We start from the raw sequence: 25,578 nt of genomic DNA on the forward strand, positions 1-25,578 counted from the left end.
TACGGTTCTTGCGATCTAAACACCATGATATTGAGAACGCTCTGATTGGCTTATTTATTTTTCATTTTTGTTCATACGATTGGTTGTATTTGTGCATGTTTCAAACCGGAAGTCTTATCTATGACTAAAATTCAGTCTGATGACGGAATCATATCCGGACTCATTTTTTGTCGTTTTTCTCCCAAAATAACTCATTCTGAATAATCATAAGAATGGATGACAAATGTGACTATGCATGTTACCTATAGGACACAGAGGCATGATGATTGATTTATTGTGGAAGGAAGAGAAGCGACACACAAAATGAGGTCTTCTCGTTTAATAGTATACATGTTATTTGTTATCGGTACATATATAAACAATACAAACAACATCAGAAGCTAATTGTGTATTTATAAATAACTTCATGTTTCGTTACATTGCATTTAGATACAGTACAAAAATAAAAATTTGAATTTCTAAAAGAAATATATCCAGTAAAGAAACAGTTACAACAATTAAATAGTACAAGATTCATTGGTCATGAAATCAAAATATTGACAAAAAACCTTACATATTAGTGACTTTTATTTGAGGCAACATCCATTTTCGGTATTTCGATACATAAATGTAGCTAGTTGTTCTAAAACGAAATTGAAAATTCTAAAAAAAAATACTTATCCTATAAAGTTTCAATAACAAGTACATATAACCACAAACATTGGCCCCTAATTTTCAAAATATAAAAGCTTCTGTATAAAATATACATCTAACAAGCAACATCAATTTCATTTGATAAAAATGATAAAAGGTAACCTTTGCTTAAATGTTAAATTAAATAGTTCAATGTCTGCGAAAAACTTTACAGCTTATTTTTGCCAACAGTGCTGGCCAACCAGATATCAGAACTGCAGTCTCCTCCGGGATATCGCACTTCATGAGCCATTACAGGTCCATTTGGTTCATCTCCAAAGTCAACCAGGAAGTTCTTATTCAACGTCATACCTCCATTAACTGTATCAACATCAATTTGGAAAAGCTGACTACCTTCCCTGTTAAAGAAAGAATTTGAACTTTTGATAATTAATATAAAACAAAATATTTGGTTTGTTTTGTATTCTTGTTGTATCATTATTTTTGCTTCCTCAAGAGTAAATTAAACAGATAGACAGTTCATTAATATTTTAAATCTTGTTTGTTCTTAGTAATTTTTTATGTTTGTTTTGGGGATTTTGTTGGTAGATTTTTTACCCGAGTATAGTTTTAATTTGCTTTTATTGCTTTAAGAATTGCAATTGCAAAAGTGGTAAACATACAATGAATTAAAACAATCAATAAATCAGAGATGCACCACGATTTTAAACTAGTTACTGTTTAGTAATAAAAGTGTAGTAATTAAACGCAATTAGTTTACATGTTATCTCATATTCTCTTTGACTTTCTTCTAACTAAAACATAAAAGCAACCATGAAAACAGAAATATACAAGTTCAAATGTAGATAATAGTTATTTCTTACGTAATCAATTCGGGATAAAACTGTTGATCCCAGGAACTGAATAGAGATGATGTTACGTACAATCTTTTTCCATCCAAACTCAACTGAATCATCTGAGGACCACCTCTAACCAAACGTCCTTTTACGTAGACTGGTTCTGGTTGTCTCTGTAATTAAAACAATATAAAAGTAGAGCGAAAAATGTTTTTGTCTTGTTCATCGTATAATGAGTGTATACCATATTATTTATATAAATTAATTAAATATTAATCTCTATGCTCCTGGAAATAAAATCGGTTAATAATAAGTTAAGAATATGCTGTAAATCAAAATTACTATTATTGAATGTTTAAAACCAGGATTCAGTGTTGAAATTTCGATAGGATAGGTAAACGATTACTGATTCATTGGTGTGACTGAGATACACTTAAGGTTCGTTTTGGTTTTTAGCAACTCATTAAAGTTTTTATAAGGAATTTGATTTATAAATATTCATGACTCGAGCAGCACTAAAAAGACAGAAATTATCGAGATACACATCTAGTGCTGTAAAATTGGTCCCGTTGGTAATAAAATAAATGAATATTCAGTATTTGTTTTTTTGTTTTGCTTAATGCCTTCATTCTTCTAGTCAACCTAAAATTTCCATTCCTTTGATGTGTTTGAGGTTTTGATTTTGCCATTTGTTAAGATACTTTCCGTTTACAATTTTCCTTGGAGTTCTGTATGATGAAATTGAGAATGGAAATGGGGAATGTGTCAAAGAAACAAAAAACTTACCAAAGAGCAGAAAACAGCCGAAGGCCACCAATGGGTCTTCAATACAGAGAGAAAATACTACACCCGGAGAAGTGCTTTGTTATTTTACTTTTTCTTTCTTTAAGTCGGGTACAATTTTTTAACCAAATATATCAATTGTAGTATTGTTCATTACGTCATAGGGATATTTCAAATAATATTTCTTGAATAAGGACTACTAATTTTACAGCTTCAGGGGCCAAATAATGGCATTTTAAAACTGTATTAAATTATAAAATATAAAAAAGCAACTTCATTTAACTATGCAAATTGTGATTCTTCACTTACTGTCAATTCTTTGTCCTCTGTAACTTTTACTTTGCCTCCCTTCTGGATACTTCCACCAAGCCATACCTTTATGTGCAGCAAAAGTGAAAATCAGTTTTTGAAGAAGAAAAAAATAACAGATATCTCTAATCAAGAAATACTTTCGTGCTTAATGCGTTTGAATTTCGAATTTGCCATCTGATAAGGAATTTTTCCGTTTTTCATTTGGAGTTTTTTCCCCACGGCAATTGTTTTAACAAACTTCAAGGCACTAGATTGTTTTTTAAATTTATTGACATTTTTGGTTTCTAACTTTAAATTCAGATGGTGACACTTCTTTTTTTTTATTTCATTTGTGTAAAAATGTCACAATCGGGAAAGTTTCAGAATAGACGACGCCCTGATGTCAAATGATTTAAGACTTTTCATAGTTTGGCATTACAATATCACAATTAAAACGGTACGTTCGTGCATGTTCACACTTTATGGAATTCATTGACAGGAAGGTGCTCCTTTTATAAAAAATATCCCAACAAAGTAATACGAAATAATGACTGAAATCGATACAACTTAATTTTACGGTCGTTTTTACGAATAGGTTGACCGAAATGATATATCTGTACTTTTAATCACAAGCGACATGTTTTCGCTGTCTTCGATATTGCGATACCAGAATAGTTTAACCTGTAATTTAATCGGTTGTGTGCTATGCCAGATTGTAACATTTTGACTGAGTATTTTTCGCATAACGGGTTATGTATGCATAGCAGGACACATTATCCTTGTCGATACAACTGGTCTTGTGCCTTGTAAAGTTCATGCGATTCCCTGTTTGTGATTTTTACATTGATTTGTATTCATAAGGAGATTTAAATACTGAAACACTACTTTTTGCCTCAATTTTTATCACTTTGATAAATTGTTCAGGATATGCAACATTGTGAACCACATCGTTCTACATAAACTCATAAAAAATCCCGGATTGAAATTTTATATTGAAAGCCGACGGTCATATCGTCTACAAAACACTCATCAGTGACGCTCTATAGATGATCACGTCTTGAAATAAATATCACAAAGCAAACCTCTTGATTATTTTAGTTAAGAATTGAATGCTTCTTTTTGCTACTTTATTGGGGTGTAAAAGCGTTGACCAAAGTACATTTTGTATGAAGCGCTTCAAATATGTGCACACGGTCAACACTTTTACAACCTATGAAGTTACAAAGAAAAGCATTCAATACTTATAATTACATTTTTTAGCTAGGATAAAGAAAACACGATTTTTATCAAGTTTTTATTTAATTTACCTGTTCACTTTATTGTGGGACCTCGTGTCATCATGAATGATAAGTTGCATTGTGTAATGCAGTTGATTAAGGAATAATGCGAGATTGCGAGTTAGCCAAATAAGAATAACGTATTATAATGAAACATACATCTAATGTAATTATTCAAGAATGTCACTACTCTTTTATCTATAACCATGTTTATGACCACATTTAAATAGTATTGCTTCTGGAAAACGTTTTGAAATTTGATATTCACTAGTTAATTCAAGTTATATATTTTATTTCTATTTTCACACATTTTGACATTTATTGTTTTTGAAACATTAGCATGTAAAAAGACAACGTAATTTGAATCCCATGGAATAGTTGTGTCTTTATCAGTATAGTTTGTTTTAGCTTTCTTAAGAACAAACAAATAGAAAACCTTTTCAATTATAAATTTAACAGATACGTTTCAAGAAACTCCACATCAAACCGTACCTGACCAACTAGTTTTGGATTCCGTCTGTCTGTGATGTCATACTGCCTAATGTCGCCATGTATCCAGTTACTGAAGTAAATGAACCTATCATCCAGTGACAACAAGATGTCTGTGATCAAACCTTGGAAAATAATTTAAAATTCGATCACACATTGTTCTTATATGTGCAAACTAAGGTTAATTTTACCATCTTCTTAAATGAGTGCACACAATAAATAAATAAAGTTATTGTACCATATATATTTTTTTACAGTAAGTTAGTTTAATGAGACATAAATAAAAATGTCTTAATGAAAGTTTCTTCTTTACTTTCAAAGAACAATTACTTAAATCTTATTATAGTGATTAAGATCACAACACAATGTCGAATTATGTACCCAAATTTTTGACATTTTTACCTATAATGTCTGTTGGTTTTGTTCACAGATCGTTGTCAATAAAATGGAATTTTATAAGACTGTCATACAAGTGAGAGGTTAAGCTAGTCATAAAACCAGGTTTAATCCATCATTTTCTACATAAGAAAATTCCTGTTCCAACTCAATGATATAACAGTTTGATGTGTTTGAGCTTTTGATTTTACCATTTGATTACAGACATTTCGTTTTGAATGTGCATCAGAGTTCGGTACTTTTGTAATGTACTTTTTATGTAATAGGGATAAAATCCTAACAAACCTGGCATATCCGGAAGGGCCCAGTTCTGAACTTTTTTTGAGGGAATATCAATCACTTTTTCAGCATCCCATACACCATCCTGTATATCAAATTTTTACAATGCCAATTAATATTATAATTAAATCTCGTAGATATTTTTTTAAATAAACTGACATTTACTGGAATATAACCAGTGTAAAATCAACATTAGAATTGTCAACATTTTTTCACTATGTGGAGGTTTGAAATAATTTTTATTTGTTGTATTCCAAACAAAAGTGACTGAAAATTACTTATGTAGTCACTACAATGATAACATAATATCTTGGGGTTTGAGTTTAAAGTTTGATAGAGTTGTACTCGGATTTTAAATATCATTGTATTACTTTTTGATAATTTTTGTAAAGAAATTTTGACATTAAATGTTTCTTTTGTTTTGGCGCTACTACTATCTTTAAATAAATAGACATGTGATTCACTATTATTATTTTTTTCTATTTATTTAAATACACGTTTAAAAAAATGTAGTTTTTCTATTTAGAACCATTTAATTTTATCTTGTAATGTGTGTTTAAAATATATAACAATTGATGCTACGATGAACAAATGTTATAACATCGCATTCTAAACATTTTGTAGTTGTTCAATGACCTTGTTTACTTGTCTTGTGTACTTCTTGTACGACATCGAGTATATTTGTTGCGTAGAAAGATTGTGTCCTTTTAATTCTTTTTCTCGTATTAGAAGAAATTCATTGGTAGATTCACGAGAACAGATGTTCAATTAAGAAAACAAAATTTAAATCACTTCATTGTGAAAAAAAATTGTGAAAATTAGAATTGATGTTATTATTGTTTTCTTTAAAGAAATAACGGTTATTTGTTGTATTTTAATTATATCACACAGAAATCCATGTTATTTATATAGGCAGTATTTTTTTTTTTTAAATAATTTACAACACAATCTCTTCTTATAAACAAGTATTGTACTAACAGGTTTTCTCCAGAATCTAAAGACATTGGAACTAAGAGCACATCCAACAAAACCTTCTGTTGCTTCCGGATCATGGAGGAATCTAATCTCGAGTGGGATCAAACCTTCGTCTCCAAGGTCAATTCTTTGAATTCTTTCATGTTTTTGCCAATCCCAAACGTTCAAACATTGTCCATACAATCCTGGTGAGAACAAAAAGGCTTTCACCTCAAATAAAACTTTTAAAGTACTAGGCTAAACCAAATTATACTCATCGCATATCGAGCTAAAACCAAATCGTGGGTCCGAAGCGGTATCTGTCAGTGCTTGTAAATAAAAGACACTCTATAATTTCGTGCGCCGGATGCATTTTTCTCTTTATACCTTTTTTGGGGAATACTCAACCGTCGGAGTGGTATAAATACGTAGAAATGTCAGTATCTAGATGACCTCGATTCATACAATAGTTCAATTAAGCAATACAAATCATGAGGCGGGTTTGATAGCTTTCAGCTCATAATGTTAAGAAAGGTTTAGTATGTTATCAATCTAGTTACAATAACATTAAAGGTATCAATTCATAATGGATGTAAAACTTGAACTAAATAACTAAATGGGTCTATGAACGTTCATGCTACTTCTGTTCAACGACCAAACATTTACTAAGCACATTTTCTACTCCATTACAGCTGTGTTGTTCAGATAAAGACCCGAATAACATAGCTTTTTGTTAGTAAATCACCTAACATAAACTGATTCATAACAGAATAAGATATTGATAGTTAACATGGAAGCTCAACATTCACTCCTGCTTACAAGAGAAAATTCCCGAATAAACAATGGCCTGTCAAATGATCCAAGAAAAATCTTACAAAACTATCAACATCAATTGTATTAGCCTTCAATAAAAGGTTTCAGAAACTAGAACTCCACCTTTTTAACTTCTCTAAGCTTCACGCTATTTATCACTATGACACTAATTACCGAATGGGTACTTACCATGGTGGGTGCCACTTGTGGAGAAGGATTTACCTATCCTTTAGGAGATCCAGTGACATATCTTTTTTGTGGGGTTTGTGTTGCTCAGTCTTTTTTTTTCTGTGTAGTGTTAACAAATTATAAGCCTGGTACCTTTGAAAATTATTTACGAGATATGATGTCCATTTGTATCATTCCGGCTCTTTATTTGAACGCAGTTATACGCAATAGTATATTATCTATTTTTTCATTGCGTAGGGTTAAGTTGCCGTCATAGACAGACTAAAGATTAGATTTTGTTTTTGTTTTCACCTTGAGAATCAATCTGATATAAAAATATGGTGGGTTTTTTGGGCAAAATCGAAAAATATAATAAGAACATTAATTACCATTCAATATTGATATAAATCAAACAGTAGCAACTCTGTTAATACGTCATGTCAAGTGACATTATCAGCATGTCGTCATTAGGAACAAACTAAATATCAGCGTTAAAACAATCATTCTAAATCATACCTAATACCAATAAAAGCAACACCGAACCTCATATTACCGCATAAATCATGGTGTCAATTACTATACATATGAAAAAGGAGACGATGGTTTTTTTAACTTGATGTGTACATTGACCTACTTTTTCAAGAATAATTTATCATTTCTACGTCAAAATTTAAAAAGGAAAAATGTGACTTACTTCAATTTAAGATTCACTTACCAATTATTTTGTTTAATACATGGAAGTAAAAGCCACGTCTCATTAATATGTAAATAAGGATGCCCGAGACTGTGTAAGGGAAATTAAGCATAAGTTGCATCGAAATGTGCCAATAGTTCGGCACTTTTTTCCGTTACTAAAATGACGAGTCTCAGCAAGTCAGCGTTCAGTTATCTCCAAAGTTTTTTTTCTTTGATATGTATTTCAAATGTCACAAATCTTTCAAAGCTTTTATAAATAGAAGGACAACAAAACATATACAAACACAACAAAACTGAACAATAGAACAACAAAATTAGAGAAGATACGATAGTCTCGACAGTTAAACATCGATTTGAAAATAAAAAAATAAAAGCCTGGTATCTGTAATCAGTTCTTGTTTTTTTTTTAATAAACTTGATAAAAAAAAACAGGAAACTGAGTAAATTAGAACAAGCAAACGTAACCTGGCCAAATTGTTTCAGATATATACAGATGATAGAAATTTCCCCCCCCCCCCCAAAAAAAAACATTAAAAGTTAGTGTATTGATACAAACCTTAAAAGAGGAGACATATAGAAATATTTTTCAGCATCGATGCTATTGTTTTTGTTTGCTTCACTGATCTTTGTCCTATATTATCTGTAGACGCACATATAAATCACTTGATTTTTGTACAAATATTTGTTAAAACAAACGGCTGACCAGTTTGGGACAATATCAAATTAAAGAAAAAAAACTAGTTTATACAATTGGACAAAGTGATAAATACATTTATAAACAAACAGTAGAAAACATTCCTACATAACGTCCTAATTTCAACACTGAACAGCAATGTATCACATGGCAATCAAACCATTCATACAAAGATAAATACTGCCAAAATGATAAAATCTCTGTAATTGAAGGGTATCTCAAAACATATTGTTCACCTCTTTTTTGTTATTAGAAATGTTTTCGTATCATCGAAAACTCTGCTTAAATATCAAATTAAAATAATACTCTAATATAATTAACCTAGATGTTACATATTATCATCTATATTACATAAAGAAAAGATTGCTGTGTTCTAAATGATTATCTTCTTTATTAATTTCTTCTATAAATAACAGTTGCTTATGTAATTACTTTTATCGAACCAATGCTGAATGGTAAAAGTTACATTTATCTTGCAAACAAAAATGTTCAAACCAAAATGTCGGTATGATATAGACAACGACAAAAGATGACAACCAATCATACCAACAATGAAACTTTCGGGGACATTTTCTCAAAGGATTTATGTCCACAAAGTGTCAGTGTGCCTCAAGAATTGTCAGATTTAAATCTCAGCAGAGTATGGTCAACTACACACGATGACAATTTCAAAGTTATAAAGTGTATCGCAACATCTAAAAGGTATTGCTGTAACTAGGTGCCAATTATTAACAATATCAAAAATAATAAGTCAAACAACTCCAGTTCAAATTGTTTAATCAAACTGAAGGAATACCATGGTCAACTATGCATTGTAACAAACAATCTAGAGCCCTAGTCACACTGTCTCGTTTCAAGAGCTACGTTTTACTACGTTTAGAAAGCGTAGAGACACGGGAATACACGTCACGAAGCGTATTGAAAAGTAGTGATCCTTGGTTAAAACGGGACATGCCCTGTATGTTTTGAAAATTCATCAACAAACGTATCGAAAATTGAGACGTAGTAGAAACCTAGTAAATACGTATCAAAGCTTAGCGGAACGTAACACAATGTGCTTACTACGTGTCGAAACGTATCAATGCGTGGTGGAAACGTGGGCCTACACGTACTTATACGTAGCAAAAATGTAATAAGAACGTAGCACAAACCTAGCAAAACCTAGCTTCCAAAAAAACTGGATATTTTTATTCAAAACGTAGTTGAAACTTAGCATTTTAAAACGTAGTAAACCGTGACAGTGTGACTGGGCTTAACTTCGACGATCGCAGAGGAGTGGCGTTTACAAGTTGAAATTACGTTTTCTAATTCAGAAATGGTCGAAATGATGAAAATTTTTCAAATCAAAATAACGGGTTTCACATTATAATAATAAGTGATCCTACTAAATATGACAGCAATCTCAAATGGGTTGCAATTACTGGGTTTTAGGTTGTAGCATTAAGTTAAATAAAACTATAAAGTCACATCAACTTTTTTATTCATAACTCTTAAAAATTGTGAACTACAAAACAACAGTATTGCATGATAGTCGTCAGAATATATAACAAACAATCATATTTAGTATGACGATCGTACTCAAAATGATTGTTTGTCATCTTTATAGCAAAAGTTCTGTTGTTATTACCGTGTTTCATAAGGACAAATGGTGAAAATAATTATATATTACTCTACACGCGCATAGCGAGAGTCATAAAGGGTCATATCATAATTTTGTTTAATTCTATTCTTTTTCTTTGCATTATATATATTGAACTCAAGCTTGAACTGTATGTGTTCAAACTCCAAATTCTTTTTTTTAATACTTTCGTATCAGTGTAGTAGGACACGCATGTTGAAACAAGAGGATGGCCACTGTAAAACGACAAATGCGTCCTAAATCTTGGAGCGTGTATATGATTTATTTTTCCATATAATTTCACTTTTCTTGTCATGCCATTTTGCTGTTTAAAACAAAAACAAAAGATATGATATTGTACAAAAAAAGAGCTTGGGGGTACATTTAACTTGACAAAATCAGATAATTGGACAGAAAACTTAACCCTACAGTTAATCATACCATGTAAGGTATGTTTTGATTAGTCTTTGAAGTAAACAAAAGTATTTCTTGGAAATTGTGGATTTTAAAAGACTTGAACCTTAACTTCCTTTTCCTGTGTTTTTGTGACACTTTGACGAAGTGTGAATTAATATGGCGGGTGATGCAGGCATAGGAGGAGTCGCTTATACTGTCGACACCCGGTCTCGGAGGGGGGAGGTATGCAATTCTTTCTTTTTTGTCTTTTACCTTGATATGTGTCTTCTTTGATTTGAACATCGGTAAAATACTACTGCCTCAATTTGCTTTTTTGCAAATCATATAGTAGCTTGACATCAAGCCAGTATGAACCAAAATAGCAATAATTCATACTAAATATTAAAACAGGAAATAATGGTTATGTCTTACCTTGTTTTACATGGTCAGGATTGAATCCGCTCCTAAATGCTTTTGGTGAACCCCACTCAGTACTGATCATGACGTTATGATATGGCTGATACCAAAAATCGTAACCGAATTCAATAGATTCACGTTCCCATTTCTTCTTTATTGTAAAGCTTTTGCCGTCGATCAAAACAAAACCACCTTAAAGTAATAAAATGAAATATTTATAGAGCATACAGCAATAGATTTAGGACCAAAAATGTCATATTGGGTTTTGGTTTGCATGTACTGTCAATGAAACTTCAGTTGTATCGTTATCTCTTTACTTTTAAAAGAGTAAACGACGATAGTTGTTTCATTGGCAATCATACATTATTTTATATAGTATTTTGTTTTCCTGTCTTGTAGTTGTAATGTTTACGAAAGTATCCATGAATATTATGTCCTAAAATAAAAAAAAATAAAAGAGTTTTTTTTAATATTGAGGACAAAAAAGTAACATTAGAGAATTTGGGGGAAAAAACTATAAAAGTCTAGTGTGTTTTATAGAACATACCTTTGGCGTCTCCTTTCGGATCTCCCATACAGCTTATCATTATATCACCGGAACCAAGACAATGTGTCGTGTGAGGAGCTGACATCCCACATTTTTCTGTCATCTCCCATGGCTCAATACTCTTAATAAAATATAAAACTTAATACATAATACATTTTTGTACAAAATCTTTAAGTTTGAAATCGTTATTTTGGTAAACTTAAATGGTTTTGGAAATTTCTGCTGATTTAAAACCAAATTTCAAATTAAACAAAAAAGTTGAATATTTTGTATACACCTGAATAGCTGAGTTTTAATATAAAATACGCGTACACATAATTACGTGTAAAAGAAAATCCTTTATTTTATCAAAATATTCGAATATGTGCTGCTATCGATTTATTGTCTTCCCGTGCACAAATTCGCGTACACCATTTTCTTATTCAAATTCGACAGCCAGACAGCGCAATTGCGAGGGAAACCCCATGATGAAATAAAAGTTAAACAAACGTGAAATTGATCTAATTTTAACCGATTTTGAAAGAAAGAAATCAATTCGCCACTCATTCCCTGCTTTGACAAAGTTTAATTAGCAAATGGGAAAGCATGAAGTACATATTGAAACACATATATACCCCTCGATCTTTTCGTTTATTTGTCACGTGCTCCATGGTTCGGTGTTGGTTGTTTATTAATAGGTAACGATCGGTTAAGTTCGACACCAAAACCCCTCTATATCCATTTTATTTGCCGCCGGACGTTTACATCTCTCAATCGCCATCGTCCTCATCAACCAGAAACGTAAATCTTATTAAGTATTATAGTTTATAGCCGATTGCATTGAGTGTGTAGGCAAAGGATAAATATCTTTGGTTAGCTTACTTGTAAGCTGAACCGTGAAGTCATTATTAGGTTAGGTAAACTACCTTCCTTTAAGAGTAGACTAGTCCAACATATAGCCAATCTATCTGTTTGTAGGACTATGCCACTTCGAAAGTAGGGTAGTATACCTTACCTGATAAAGACTTCATGGTTCAGCTAAAAAGCAAGCTAACCAAAGATATTACCTTTGCCTGCACACTCATTTCAATCGGCTGTAATTACCGTGTCTAGTTGAGGTTTTCTTTGATCGGTTCCAGTGTCCACCACATATATTCTGTTGCTGTTGACTGATGGTAAAATAAGTCGGTTTCTAGATCTTGACGGATCGTCATGACAACTGGAACATGCATTCCATCCTGAATGATGAAGTTCGTCTGCCACATTTGGCATATGCAGTCTGTGGATAACCTTAAACAAGATAATCAAAGCAAATTGACTTCCAAGGTATGTATGCAACTGTTACATTGGTGTATGATTGACCATGCCAACCCATGTATCTGATTTGGCATGGCTTGGTGGTAAATAGTTACATCAGTAAGGCAATTGATACGTGTATATAAAAAGCCAATAATAGCCTCTATCAACACGTATTTAGTGGCATATAGTAATACAATCGTATGTATCTAATACTATGGTGGTTAGAAATTCAGAATTGTTATTCATTTTTTTTTTTCTAAAATAGAATGTTTACAAATTTTGTTTCAGTTACAAACGTTACAATGCCTACAAATGTGATTGGTATTTTCAAAATCTCTATAGTGTCGTGTTCACCTAATATTGACGGCAACGCCATCGTCTCTATAACTGGGCGGCTGCAATTAAAAATATCATTTTGCAACAGAATGGTATGTTGCGTCTAACGACATGAAGACTGGACTATACCATTATCCCTGTGGATTGAAATTACTCTTCTCTGATTATTAACTTCACTTTGACACATTTCAAATACCGTTATTCTGTCTCATAAATTGTCACACTATCTTATCAAACAAACTGTTAGGTGCGGGTATTCACGGTAACATGTTCAAAAATATAAAATGTCTTTATTCAAACTTGAAAAGTGCTATTAGACTTTCGCCAATGATGTTTACAGACTGGTTTTCGGTAGATTCCGGTGTACGCCAAGGAGACAACCTCGCACCTACATTGTTTGCGTTATTCATTGATAATCTGGTGCCACTTATCAAAGGTCTTTCGCAAGGAGTATTGGTTGGAAACGACATGATTATTTGTTTATTTTACGCTGATGACGTCGTTCTCATTTCGGACTCAAGAGAAGGCTTACAATCTCAACTCAACGTTCTACATGACCGGACAAAGAAAAATCTTCTTAATGTGAACATTGAAAAAACCAAAGCTATGCATGTTCGTAAGGCATCTTCAAGTAGATCAGATGGTTTGTTCGGACTCGGACAAAAGGAATTAGATTACGAGGAAAGTACCGTTATTTAGGCCTAACATTGTCCGAAAACCTCAACTATAAAGTGTCTGTTAATAAACTGTCAGCGGCAGCTAGCCGATCATTAGGATCGTTAACATCCAAATTCTTGCATATGGGAAATATGGACTTCAAAGTATACACAAAGATATATGACAACACAGTTATCCCGGTTATGGATTATGCGTCTGGAATATGAGGTACCAAGCGCTATGACTCACTTGAGAGACTACAATACAGAGTTATAAGGACATTTCTTGGCATAAGCAAATGTGCTCCGATTCCTTCTGTCTTAGGGGATATGGGTTGGCTACCTGTATATATTCATACGCAGTGTAATGCGATACGCCTATGGTGTCGCCTCATGAAAATGCCATGCAGACAATAGACTTTGTCGTAAAGTGTTCTGTTGGGACATTGAAACCTCTACACGCTACAAAAATACCTGGTTTAACAATATCAAGACAGTTTTAAATACTTGTAATCTTACGCATTTAATCAACTACAGTGGCGAGAATATTTCTACAAACTACGTTTTAGAAACAGTCAAAAGTAAATATGTAGATGACTTCAAAGATAAATGGAGTAATGAAGTGCGAACAATGCCCAAACTGAGAACGTATAAAACTTTTAAGTCCGAATTCTCAACGGAACCATATGTAAAAAGACATTTATCAAGGGTGCAACGTTCAGCACTTGCAAGGATTCGTTAGAAGTGGAACTTTTCCACTAGAAATTGAACAAGGTCGTTACAGAAACATTCCACCTAATTTACGTATATGTAAATAGTGTAATTCAGGTTCGATTGAAGATGAAACACATTTCCTCATCTATTGTGACCGTTATACTGATGCACGAAACAGACTGTTACGGGAGTTACCTTCTATTCACATTGATGAGCTACTTCCAAACGAAGCCATTACAGTACTCTTAAATGCTTATACCAAACTTGTAGCAAACTTTATTTTAGAATGTTCCAATATAAGACGTGAATTTATATAACTGTTTAATCTTTCTATAGTAAATATCGAAGTATACGCATGTCTACATTTTTTTAAATGTTATAATTTGGACCTCATTTTCTTATATCTGTAATATTTAAAGTTAAAACATGATAGTGCATCATAAGCCTATTTGGCTGGCTGAATCATTATGTCAATACTCAATGTACATTATATTGTATATATTCAGGTTGCACTCTAATAAACTATTTATTCATTCATTCATTCATTCATATGCATTGAAGTAATTTATTTTCCTATATCTTAACTTTGCACTTTTTCTTTCAAAGATTGAATATGTCACGACAATATTGGATCCCTACAAGAAACAACACCAAAGTAAACCAAGGAAAAGACGAAGTTAAATATTTGAAAAAAAGTAAGCAATCATTTAAATGAACTAGGATGGGAAGGTCAATAAACAAGGCGTGGCGAGGAGAGACAGTATTGACGTTTGTCTAATTTTGAAAACACATTGAACTACTAGATGTCTTTTGTGAGTGTTGTTGGATTGCTGTATCATAAAAGAAAAGCCAGCCTAAGATTCAAGTCTTGACATCGAATAACGAATACACATATAGTTATAATAGTTCTCCAAGAGGAGCGGAATCATACATGTGAATCTTACAGATTTTATGTTTTTTCAGTGCTTTAATCATTAAATCTATTCTTCCCATAAAAGTAATGAACATCAGGTATATATTTATACAGGTAAAGGTCAAATATTTAACTAAACTGACTTATTTCGGTATGCTTTATGTTATGGATGGGTAGCTCATTTATTATGTATATCTCGAGTATTTTTTCACATATCCTTCAAAGGCTCAAATTACCAAACATTTTTTATTCGTTATAAGTACAAAAAATTCATTAAATAACAATGACTGTAGTATAAGTTACAAGTTTGTATTGTGAATACCCGACCTTACATCTTTTACAAAACATACCACCGCTTCGATAACCATATAAAAAAGATTAACCTATTTATGATATATCAGTAAGAAAGTATCAATTGATACAATGAAAAGAGGTCCAGGTATTATTTTCACTTCGTTATTAAAACTGAGAAATATACTAATTCATACTTATCAAATCACTGTCCAACATTTCATATGAGTAATGACAATCCATTTCAATAAATATTGTTAAAAATCATGGGTTGACAATATAAATTTCATTACACTACCAATTTTAGAGATACAGAAAGATGCATTGATTAAACCAACAGTAGGCATAAGAAATGACCAAGGTATTTATTTTACATTATCGACTATAGTGCATGTAAGTTAAATGGGGTAACTTGAGCAATGTATCCGAAAGAGATATGCGTGCAAGTAAATAAAATAAAAGAAAGAAATATATATCCAACGTGTATAATTCTGTCAATGTATATACCGTATTTAACTTAACGTAGGTGTTTGCTTCTTTTGAATCACTCTGCAAATTGTTGTATTTCCGTAGTCCAAAATTTTGTCACGTAGTGCATGTACCTTGTGAATTCACATGCAGACATATAAAACACAAGCAAAAAAACTCTCTTTGGCAGTTCTTTTTATCTGACAAGATGCTAGTTGAAAATCAAGAAAGTTTTTCAGTGTTGAGAAAAAATTAACTGCAGCAAAAACAAATCAATTGAGCAAATGATGAATAGATAAATTAATATCGTAAATTTTTAATAACTGTTTCAAAATAACATGTAACAAAAATATTGGCATCGCGCAAAGGGGGGCTTTTCCCGCGTCTTATATCACTAAACCCATAAGGGATATACTGATTGGTATTTTTTTCCAGAAGATTAGTTGAAATACCTTTCAGTTACTGATATTTTTATAGTTTAGATCTTAGACAAATTAAACTCATTACGTAGAAGATTGCTGAATTACTTCAATGTCTTTACCGGCAATATTTGAATATTCCAAAATATAAACTATCTAAAAATAATAGCGGAAAAAAGGAAAAAATAAATTAAAAAAAAAAATCTATTCGGGTACAGATACCAAGTGAGCAGAACTTAGACCCTGTTCACACTAGCATTTTTTTTTATCGATCTAATTTGAATCGATCTAAATAAAACCAGTTAGCGTTCACATTATCTTTAATCATATCGATCTCTATCGGTCTAATATGAACCACTGCGTTCACACTACAATTAAAAACGCAATCGATCTAACCTTTTTGCCCGTAAAACTGTAAACACTGTGTATAAATAGAACTGATTTATCAAATTCATGTGCTGATACACTGATACACACACTTGGAAAAAAATGGATTAAGTTATTGTTTCTCTTGAATCACAATTTAAAATTTTGATACTGGTGTTATTGCAGTTTTCTTTAATTTTGAAAAAAATAACTGTAGCAACGAAGTTACAACACGACGCCGGAAATACTGCGGTTCCTGCAAAGAAAAAAAATCAACATAAGAAAAGAAGACACCGATTTCGCAAATCTATGTTATGGCGAAGACAACATGTTTACAGTTTGTTTTAAAGGTCTTTTAACAGAGAAATATGGGTTAAACAACGAACCTCTGAGATAGTTTTGCCGCTATACATGCGCATACGTTATTTTCGATTCAATCGTACTAGTTTAAACCGATCTCTGCGTTCACATCTAAAGTAAAATCGGTTTACTTTAGATCGATTCAAACAAAACTACCTCTTTTGGTGTTTTAGTTTAGACCGATTGAAGATCGATTCAATGCGTTCACATTAGCCCTTAAACCGATCTAAAGTAAACCGGTCTAGTTTAAATCGATAAAAATGTCCTAGTGTGAACGGGGTCTTAGACGTTCTTGTAGCAAAGGGAGGGGGAAGAAATGGAAACATAAGTCTAACTTTTTTTGTATTGTTGTAATGGTGTTCAATAAGGTACAGAATCAAAGAAAACTGGAGATTCTTTTGTCGCTAATACGACACCCCCTCCAAAAAAAAAACACCCATCCCAAACCCTTTCTACCTTGCAGTAAGTTGGTGATTTGGGGTCAACGTCTACTGTGACCAGGTAATCTGGCTCAACATTCCGTCTGCTTGGTGGAATGATACAGGGAATATATACCAATGTCTCCCTAGCTCCGCTCCGCATGGCAGAAAGTGGTGAGGCATATCCAGGTCCTCCGCAACAAGCTGTCAAGGAAAATAAACATAAAAAACAAAAATACAAGGTGAAAAGTATATTATAATTCATAGTAGTGTGACTGTACAAACAATATTTCCAGACAGAAATGAGGAGCAAAGAAAAGTACTAATACAATATTGCTACACTTGATTGCATGTAACTAATAGCATACATTATGTGAACCATACCGTTCAACGAATAATGTTTGTTTATTATTTCTTATATCTTATAAGCTTATCAGGAGGTAGTCTGGATATTTATTAAAATTTACGTAATTTTATATACCTGATAGGAGAAAAATTAGTACCGTTCCAAACACTATATGTGCATAAAATCATTAAAAGATTGACTGATTGATTGTTGGTTGCTTAACGTTCAGTGGCAAATATTTCATGCATATGCAGGACGAGAACAAGTTAATAATAAATACAATATGTATGTCTAGTAATAGAGGCCGTCCGGGATGATGGTCGGGGAAATGTGGACTGTCACTGGAAAATGAGGGTATATTGGATAGGGACAGAAATTTTGCCTTGCAACAAGCCACCTACGGACCCCTCAAATCATTAAAAGAAAGCTCAACACAACAGTAGAAATCGGAACTACAGAAAAACACAGATAAAAATTATTACTCAAAACCACAAAGAATGTCGTATATAGACGTATAAATCTGATTAAAATTTTGAAAATGCAGGAACTTAAGCTATTGATTAGATTTTAGTATTTTTGATTTATTCAAAAAGACCTATAATCAATATACGGTTTTTTAAAATCTTTTTTGTAAAGTTAAAAAACTTGTACCACCAACATTTAGAAACCTTTTATATTTATATATATGGTATTTAGTAACCGATTAAATGAAAACATCAACAATAGTCAAAATTAGTGCTGCACACTGATCTAAACACATTCGGAGGCACGTCTTATAGAGCGGTCTAAAAAAATAAAAAAAATATGTTTAACTAGAACTCACCAGATTCCTCTTCACAGTCCGACATTTTTAAAAAGAATAAATTCTTACAGGTAGCAGAAGACTCAACCGTAAAGAAAGAAATAGTTGTCCGGATGTAAAATAATAAATGGTTGACTAGTTATGAATATGATATTTGGCTTGCTGGGTTTAAATGCAATGTCATTATATTTTGTAACAGGGTGTTTTTTTCGAATAGGGAGAAGAGGTCATGAACATCTCATTAAAGTCTTATCTGACCTGTTCTGTCAAAACGAAAGAGGATGGAAAGATGGCTGCTATTGTCAGAACTGAATTTGCCTTTGATTAAAATACCCCAAAAGTTGTTTAAAAAAATCCTGTGCAAGAGTGCAACTCTTAATTTTCTTCAGTATCAGAGAGCAATATCCAACTCTGTAAATTCAAAGACAAGTCATTTGCCACTATTTTTTAAGAGCTTTTCTAGAATAATTTGTACGACTGTAATTAAGGGTTTCCGCGTAAGCTAGTGTAGCGCCTACTTTTGCTGTTGATTGCAGGCTCAACAAAAATGAGGGAACAAAATAATAAAAATATTCCTCTCTATACTAGCTTTTGATTTTAAGAAGCTTCTGTCCAAGTTTGTTAAAAATCCAGGATAATTTATGAATATAATAAATGTTTTAAAAACTTTAACTGCAGACTGTATGTAATGTTTACTGGAAGAAAAACTAAGTCTATCTATAAGTAGAATACGGAAAAACAAGAACAAAATTGTAAAAAAAATACCTTCTAGGTGCTAGCTTTTGATCATAAACAAGCTTCTGTCCCAGTTTGGTACAAATACAGGATAGTTTAAGAAAGTAATTAAAATTTCAAAAACTTAGTGAATATTTGTGGAAGCCAACCACGACGACGCCGACGACGGAATGTAGGATCGCTATGTCTCGCTTTTTCGACATAAGTCTCGACAAAAATGACGTAAATTGCGAATATAGACATGATAGATGTTTGCCCAAAAAAAATGATAGTATGAAAAAAAATGGTTTATACAATTAACTTTAAGAATTCATGACACATACATGGCGTGAAATAACCAGTTTTCGGATCCAAATCCTCACGCTAATAATTTATTAACTCAAGCAGGGAGAACCCCCGTTTCTCAGTCATTTTCAATATACACGAAATACTTGTCGAAATATACATTTATCATGATTAATTATGTTTTACGCATTAAAATTAGACAACAGAAAATATTTATTTGCACAAACACGTTTACATTAAAGGGTTATGGCATTAAATACAAACAATAAAACCGACAATTGTATAATTACATAGGACTGATAGTGGCCTTCGAATCAAAGTAAAAAAACACCGTGACTACAAATGTTTGTGTTTTATTGTTTTATCGTTAAAAGTGTATGTAAAAAGCTGTGCAACGTAATTGAAATTTATAGTCAGCTTTTCTTTATAAGATAAATTTATTTATATTTACATGTGTGCAGAGGCTTTTAAAATGACTGGCATATGAATAAGAAATATTACCGAATGCATTTAAAAAAAATTGAGAAGTGAGTGTTTACATTTTGTATTTGATTAAAGTAGTTTATGAAATTGGTTTGTAAAAGCGGTTTACAAACACTTAATGAAAATGACAATAACGACTTCCCACACATATTATTATTTTTAAAGATACATGTACAACGTATTGATTAAACATTGCACACATGCATACATACATGTATGATGAATTACAAAGTGCGCAAGCAGTGGCCGGGATCCGAAAAAAGGGGGCGGGAGGGTCCGGGGGTTGGAACACCCCTTTTTTTGGACGATCAATACATTGCAATAGCGTAATGTAACATTAATTTGATTGATTTGTGGTGTTTAACCACTATAAGCACTCTTGATTATATCGTGGCGACCAGTTTTTTTATTGGTGGGGAAGCCGAAATATCCAGTGAGAACCTCCGACATCCGGTAGAAAAACTAGCTAGTTGTTACAATTTTTCAACAGCTGAAGTACTTGCATAAAGTATAGAGCCGGGAATCGGAGACCGAGTGCGTATCCAGTACATAAATTTATGTTTGCTAAAATAATGAATTGTTTATAAGTTGGTCTGTCGAATAAAAGAAAACTGATTAAAAAGGCTCTGTTTCAATATTAGTTGATATTGGCTTTTCACACGCTGTCATTAACTGCGAGTACTCTCAGATCTGTACTTGTTTGTCTCTTTGAAACATTCCCAATTTCCATTCTCAATTTTATTTGTGTCTTTTTTGTTGTTAGGGATGTTTATAAATACCCTGCCACGTCCGGTCTATATTTTTGTTAGGTGTTTTCTACTTTGTATCAATCTGATGAGTTAATCCCTTTTACACTGATTTTCAGAGTTTGGTTATATGTTGTTGTACTGTATAACACCGAGTGTGAGCATTATAATTCCGTTGACCTAAACAGAACCACCAATACAATCATAAATATGCTTACAAACTGAGTTTAGAAAGCAATTTTATGTTCAGGATAATCTCGTCTTGCGTAAGTTCTGAAGCTATAATGAGGGAAATGCTTGTAGTGAACCCAGTCTAATTAAAGTAGATTACAAAACTTATTCGGATTTTTCTATCACAGCGTGTGATAAACGACTTATATGCAACAAGTTTGTCTACTTATAACAAATGTTAAGTACAGTCAAGACCTGTTTATGTTTATAGAATATATTACATTTCAATTTCGTTCTTATTTTTAAGTGCAAATCTTATGATCAAAGTCCTACAAATTAAAAATTACTCTGATGCACTACTTATTCAATAGAGCTAGAGTTTAGAAAAATGGCTACGTGGTTTTACTTCGTTCAGGACTATGACTCCTACTGGAGTGGCGATCGTACGTCCTTGAGTAATATACTTAAGCGTCCAAAACCGCAAATCTCTGGAAAATTAAGCAAAAAACAACCATCGATATGGCACCCAAAATGAGAAGTGCAAATCAGCAGGTCCTTTTAAAACTGACTTTTTGGTGTGGAATTGCTTTATGTCGTGCGGTGACCTTTTGTTGCTTAAATTTATGTCATTTGGATCCTGGTGGCTAGCTGTCTCAATGGCAATCATATCGGGCTCCTCACTTCTATACTATGATCTAATATTGTTCCAGAATTACAAACCGAGAATCGAGAGTTTTTGTTTTGACTGAGATAAATAGAAACGCCGGTGTCCTATAGCCATTCTTCCCCCATGTCAATTTTTCCGGGGGGGGAGGGGAACTCGATTCAATTCCCCCCCCCCCCCCCCCGAAAAAAATGGCATGATAAAACATTTCCCCTCAATAAAATTGGGGTAAAACCAGGATCAGGCCAATTTTCCCCCTTATAGGACGAGAAGCTAATTCCCCCCCCCCCCCTTGAAATTACATATAACGTAGGCGATGTCAGTTTTATAAATATTTCGAAAAAAAAAAAAGAATAGTAACTTTTTTTATTAGTTTAGCGGTACCAAACCTTCATCGTATTTGATATATATTTCGGGTGTTTATAAGCTCGGGATTTCGGGATTGACCCTTTCGGGATCCGGGAATTCTTTTTTCGAATTTCGGGATGTCAGGATTTAAATTTATTTAAATTCGGGACCTCGGGATTTCGTGTTTTTAAGCCCGGGACTTCGGAATCAGGACCCTTCCTACCCCTCCCCCGAGAATGATAATAGATATAAGAAGATGTGGTATGGGTGCCAATGAGACAATTAACTCTCCATCCAAGTCAAACTTTGTGAAGGTAAACCATTATAGGCCAAAGTATATTTAGTTCTAAAGCGTTACTTGCATCATGTATATACAAGTGTAATCGTCATACTATTTATAAAAAAGAAGATGTGGTATGAGTGTTAGCCTGTTGTCCGAAAAACTAAACGTGCAACGTCAATTTTTGTGGTGATAAAATGGTCCTTGGCTTATAATGAACCCCATTGAAAACTTGCTGGCAGTTCAAAGGATTATTGTATTAGTATGGAGTATACACCTTGTAAAAAATAAAAATAATAAAAGTAAGTTGTTAGTTGCCAGGTCAAAAGAATGCATGTAAATGTCAGCATATTGAAGATTCGGACGATCAGACAAAATAATAAAAAAAAAATGCAATTACAGACGGTAAAAAAATATAGACGGACTGATGAACATGTAGACAGACAGATTGACATGTAGACGCAGTATGGTGAAATATAGACCGACTGGTAGACATGTAGACGGACTGGTGGACACATGCATAGACTAGTAGAGATGTAGGCACACTATAGTACTGGTGTAAACGTTAACTGACTTGTAAACATGTAGATAGATTAGTCAACACGGAGACAGACGGGTGGACCTGTAGACATAATAGTAGACCTAGACGGGCTGGTGAATATGAAGTCAGACTGTTGAACATGCAGACAGACAAGTAGACACATAGACAGACCGATGAAAATGTAGACGGACTATTGGAAATAGACAGACTGGTAAACATGTAGACAGATTTGTGAACACATATCCTGTTGAGAATGTAAACCGACTAGAGGACTATTCGAAAAAACTGGGGAAAATACAGACAGACGAGTGGACACATATACAGCTGAGGACTATGTCGACATTGACAAAAAATATTTGTCAGCATGAAAATCTAATTCCAACTCTGTTGGGTTTAATTTTCAGACTGATATAAATATATTAAAGTATATTCTATGGGGAAAGATTGGCATGGGGGAAAAGTGACAATACGTATACGTATTGCCAATTTTCCGCGGGGGAAGAATGGCAATGATCCAAAATTTCCCTCGGGGAAAAACTGGCATGGGGGAAGAATGGCTATATAACACCGGCATATCAAAAAAGTATCCTACTTTTTAAATGATTCGGCTTTTCTAGATCCGGATCCAGAACTTTTTATTAGGTGGAGGGGGCACTGCCTGTCATAAAAGGGGGTCCGCTATAGTCATGCTTCAGATAAATTAAGAGACCTTGATTTATCTGACCTACCCCTTTCGTTCGCTTTTAACTTTACTTTAATGTGTGGGTCAATTTACAGACATACGTATTTTAAAACAAATTTTAAAACATACCAGTTAGAATAAAGCAAGGAAAACATATTCTGCCTGTTACCGCTAATTTCCTACTACATGTTGAGCAAGACTTTGGTTAGCGTGCTTGCTTTGTTTGTACAATGTATAATTGTATTTGGTATAATGTCCAATCAAATTTAGATATAATATAAATACAGACTTAAGTAAATGTTTATACATACAAAGCAAGCAAGTCAATCAAAGTTTTACTCTACAAGCATAATGAAATTAGCTGTAATAGAAAAGTAGAAACATTGTGAAGAAACCGTCTTGACCTTTTGTAACGTTCCTATGTTGTCTATTATAATTTAAATCTACAAAGGACATCTAAAAAAGCATAGAGCTTCTGTACTCAGTGGTGATTGTGTCGTTTGCTAAAAGTGCATTCAACAAGTCCTCCAAGAACGAAAAAACGATAATATTTCATACGAGCAATGCATTACATGGACACAAACTCTTTAGAACTTCTGCTACTCAGAAGGACAAATAAGGACCACATAAATCATGTACATATGGCGCATGCACGTTTATGTAAGAAATTACTATTATTTTATAAACGTTTTCTTTCCTTCTATTCGAGTTAATTTGGATTCAATGTGGAAAAGAAGTTCACGAGGCATCGGAACCGAGATCGGAACAAACTAATAGTGGCTACCGCTGATCAACATGCAACCAGGAAGAATGCAATAGCATATTGTGTCGAACTATGAGGAATTGCGACAACTCGACAGGGTCATTTTGAAAATAAGTAGCTCTTTTTCAGAGGCAGATCCTATTATACAAATTAATCCTTGTGCATATCTAGTATAGTCAATAAAACAAGAATGAGACAGTACGTGACATCTCTAAATTATAGGCAAAATGATTTAATCTATTTCCAATTCTGCAAAATTTCAGACATGAAGGATTCAAAAATTGTATATAATAAAGTGTTACCTACCCATAGTGTCACTGTGTAAGCGAATATCTTTCTCACTACACACACTAACTACACGTGATTGTACATAGATCAGTGTATATATTACTGATAAGTTAAAAGTAAAACAAATATTACCTGTGTCATATTGCAAATATTTAAAATTGAGTGCCCTGTTTGTTGACCCCGGTTTTTAGGTTTTAAAGACCTTTGAAATTGATGGTCTGTCGTACGTTACATAAATCAAAACATGCAAGATCTTTGAATATATCCTTACAATCTTTAAATATTGTGATTTAAACATATTTGTGAAACGTAAATAGTTGCCAGTGGCACAGTTTTCATTTGCACGTCTCAATACGTCCGGTAGGAATCGACCTATATGGTCATCGTTGAACCCATGCAGTCATTATCGCAAACAATTTACAACATGGAAATTTATTACCTTCTAGAGTCGGATGAACCGTTTGAAAAATAAATGATTATGATAACTTTGATCCTCGAATTTGGAATATGAAAATAGATTGTCACCTATATATATGCGGATAACATGACCTATCTGTTTATAATTGGGAATAAGTTGAAAATAAAAAGGCTGAAATTATTTACAAAAAATAAAAATCACTATAAATATCATAATATTCTCTTTTATTGTCTAGGATAATTAAGTACAGGTTTTAACGCCCATGCTACTTATTCTCACTTTTCACTACGGAAAATATGCTCTACATTAAGATACAAAGCGAATGACAGGAATAAATATGCTCGGCATTATAATATAAAGGAGACTGGTCTTGCTGATGATCAGTGTGTTTATTACATGTATTGGCCTTTAATTTTCCCCCACTATCCAAACTACTAGTGTTTATTTGCAACCAACTCCCTTGAACATTAATTCAAATGGAATAGGTCATGTTATAATTTTTATATTTCTGGTCAGGGT

At 32.9% G+C, this 25,578-nt stretch overlaps 1 protein-coding gene across 2 annotated transcripts; it reads right to left on the reverse strand.

Annotated features, from left to right (window-relative positions):
* Positions 1 to 373: 373 nt before the first annotated feature.
* Positions 374 to 24,782, reverse strand: LOC143068461 (methanethiol oxidase-like). Of its 2 annotated transcripts, none has more exons than XM_076242554.1 (11): positions 24,660 to 24,782; positions 17,545 to 17,711; positions 12,371 to 12,556; positions 11,288 to 11,408; positions 10,756 to 10,932; positions 5,963 to 6,144; positions 4,991 to 5,069; positions 4,313 to 4,434; positions 2,562 to 2,627; positions 1,497 to 1,642; positions 374 to 1,031 (listed from the first exon to the last, which is right to left on the reverse strand). In XM_076242554.1, the coding sequence occupies exons 1-11, from the start codon at positions 24,661 to 24,663 to the stop codon at positions 842 to 844; spliced, it is 1,440 nt and encodes a 479-aa protein (XP_076098669.1). In that variant the 5' UTR covers positions 24,664 to 24,782; the 3' UTR covers positions 374 to 841. The 2 variants fall into 2 exon arrangements, with proteins under 2 accessions (XP_076098669.1, XP_076098668.1); XM_076242553.1 differs by lacking the exon at positions 24,660 to 24,782 and adding an exon at positions 18,677 to 18,779.
* Positions 24,783 to 25,578: the final 796 nt, after the last annotated feature.

The sequence above is a fragment of the Mytilus galloprovincialis genome, chromosome 3, assembly GCF_965363235.1.
Source record: "Mytilus galloprovincialis chromosome 3, xbMytGall1.hap1.1, whole genome shotgun sequence".
NCBI classification, from domain to species: domain Eukaryota; kingdom Metazoa; phylum Mollusca; class Bivalvia; order Mytilida; family Mytilidae; genus Mytilus; species Mytilus galloprovincialis.

Bases quoted from the DNA above. Each gene is read 5' to 3' on its own strand.
- LOC143068461 (XM_076242553.1), bottom strand. From the start codon at position 18,701: ATGTCGGACTGTGAAGAGGAATCTG. The intron at 17,712-18,676 runs GTGAGTTCTAGT...TTTCCTTGACAG, and splicing joins GGACTGTGAAGAGGAATCTG to CTTGTTGCGGAGGACCTGGA. The intron at 11,409-12,370 runs GTAATTACAGCC...TATTTTATTAAG, and splicing joins GAAAACCTCAACTAGACACG to AGTATTGAGCCATGGGAGAT.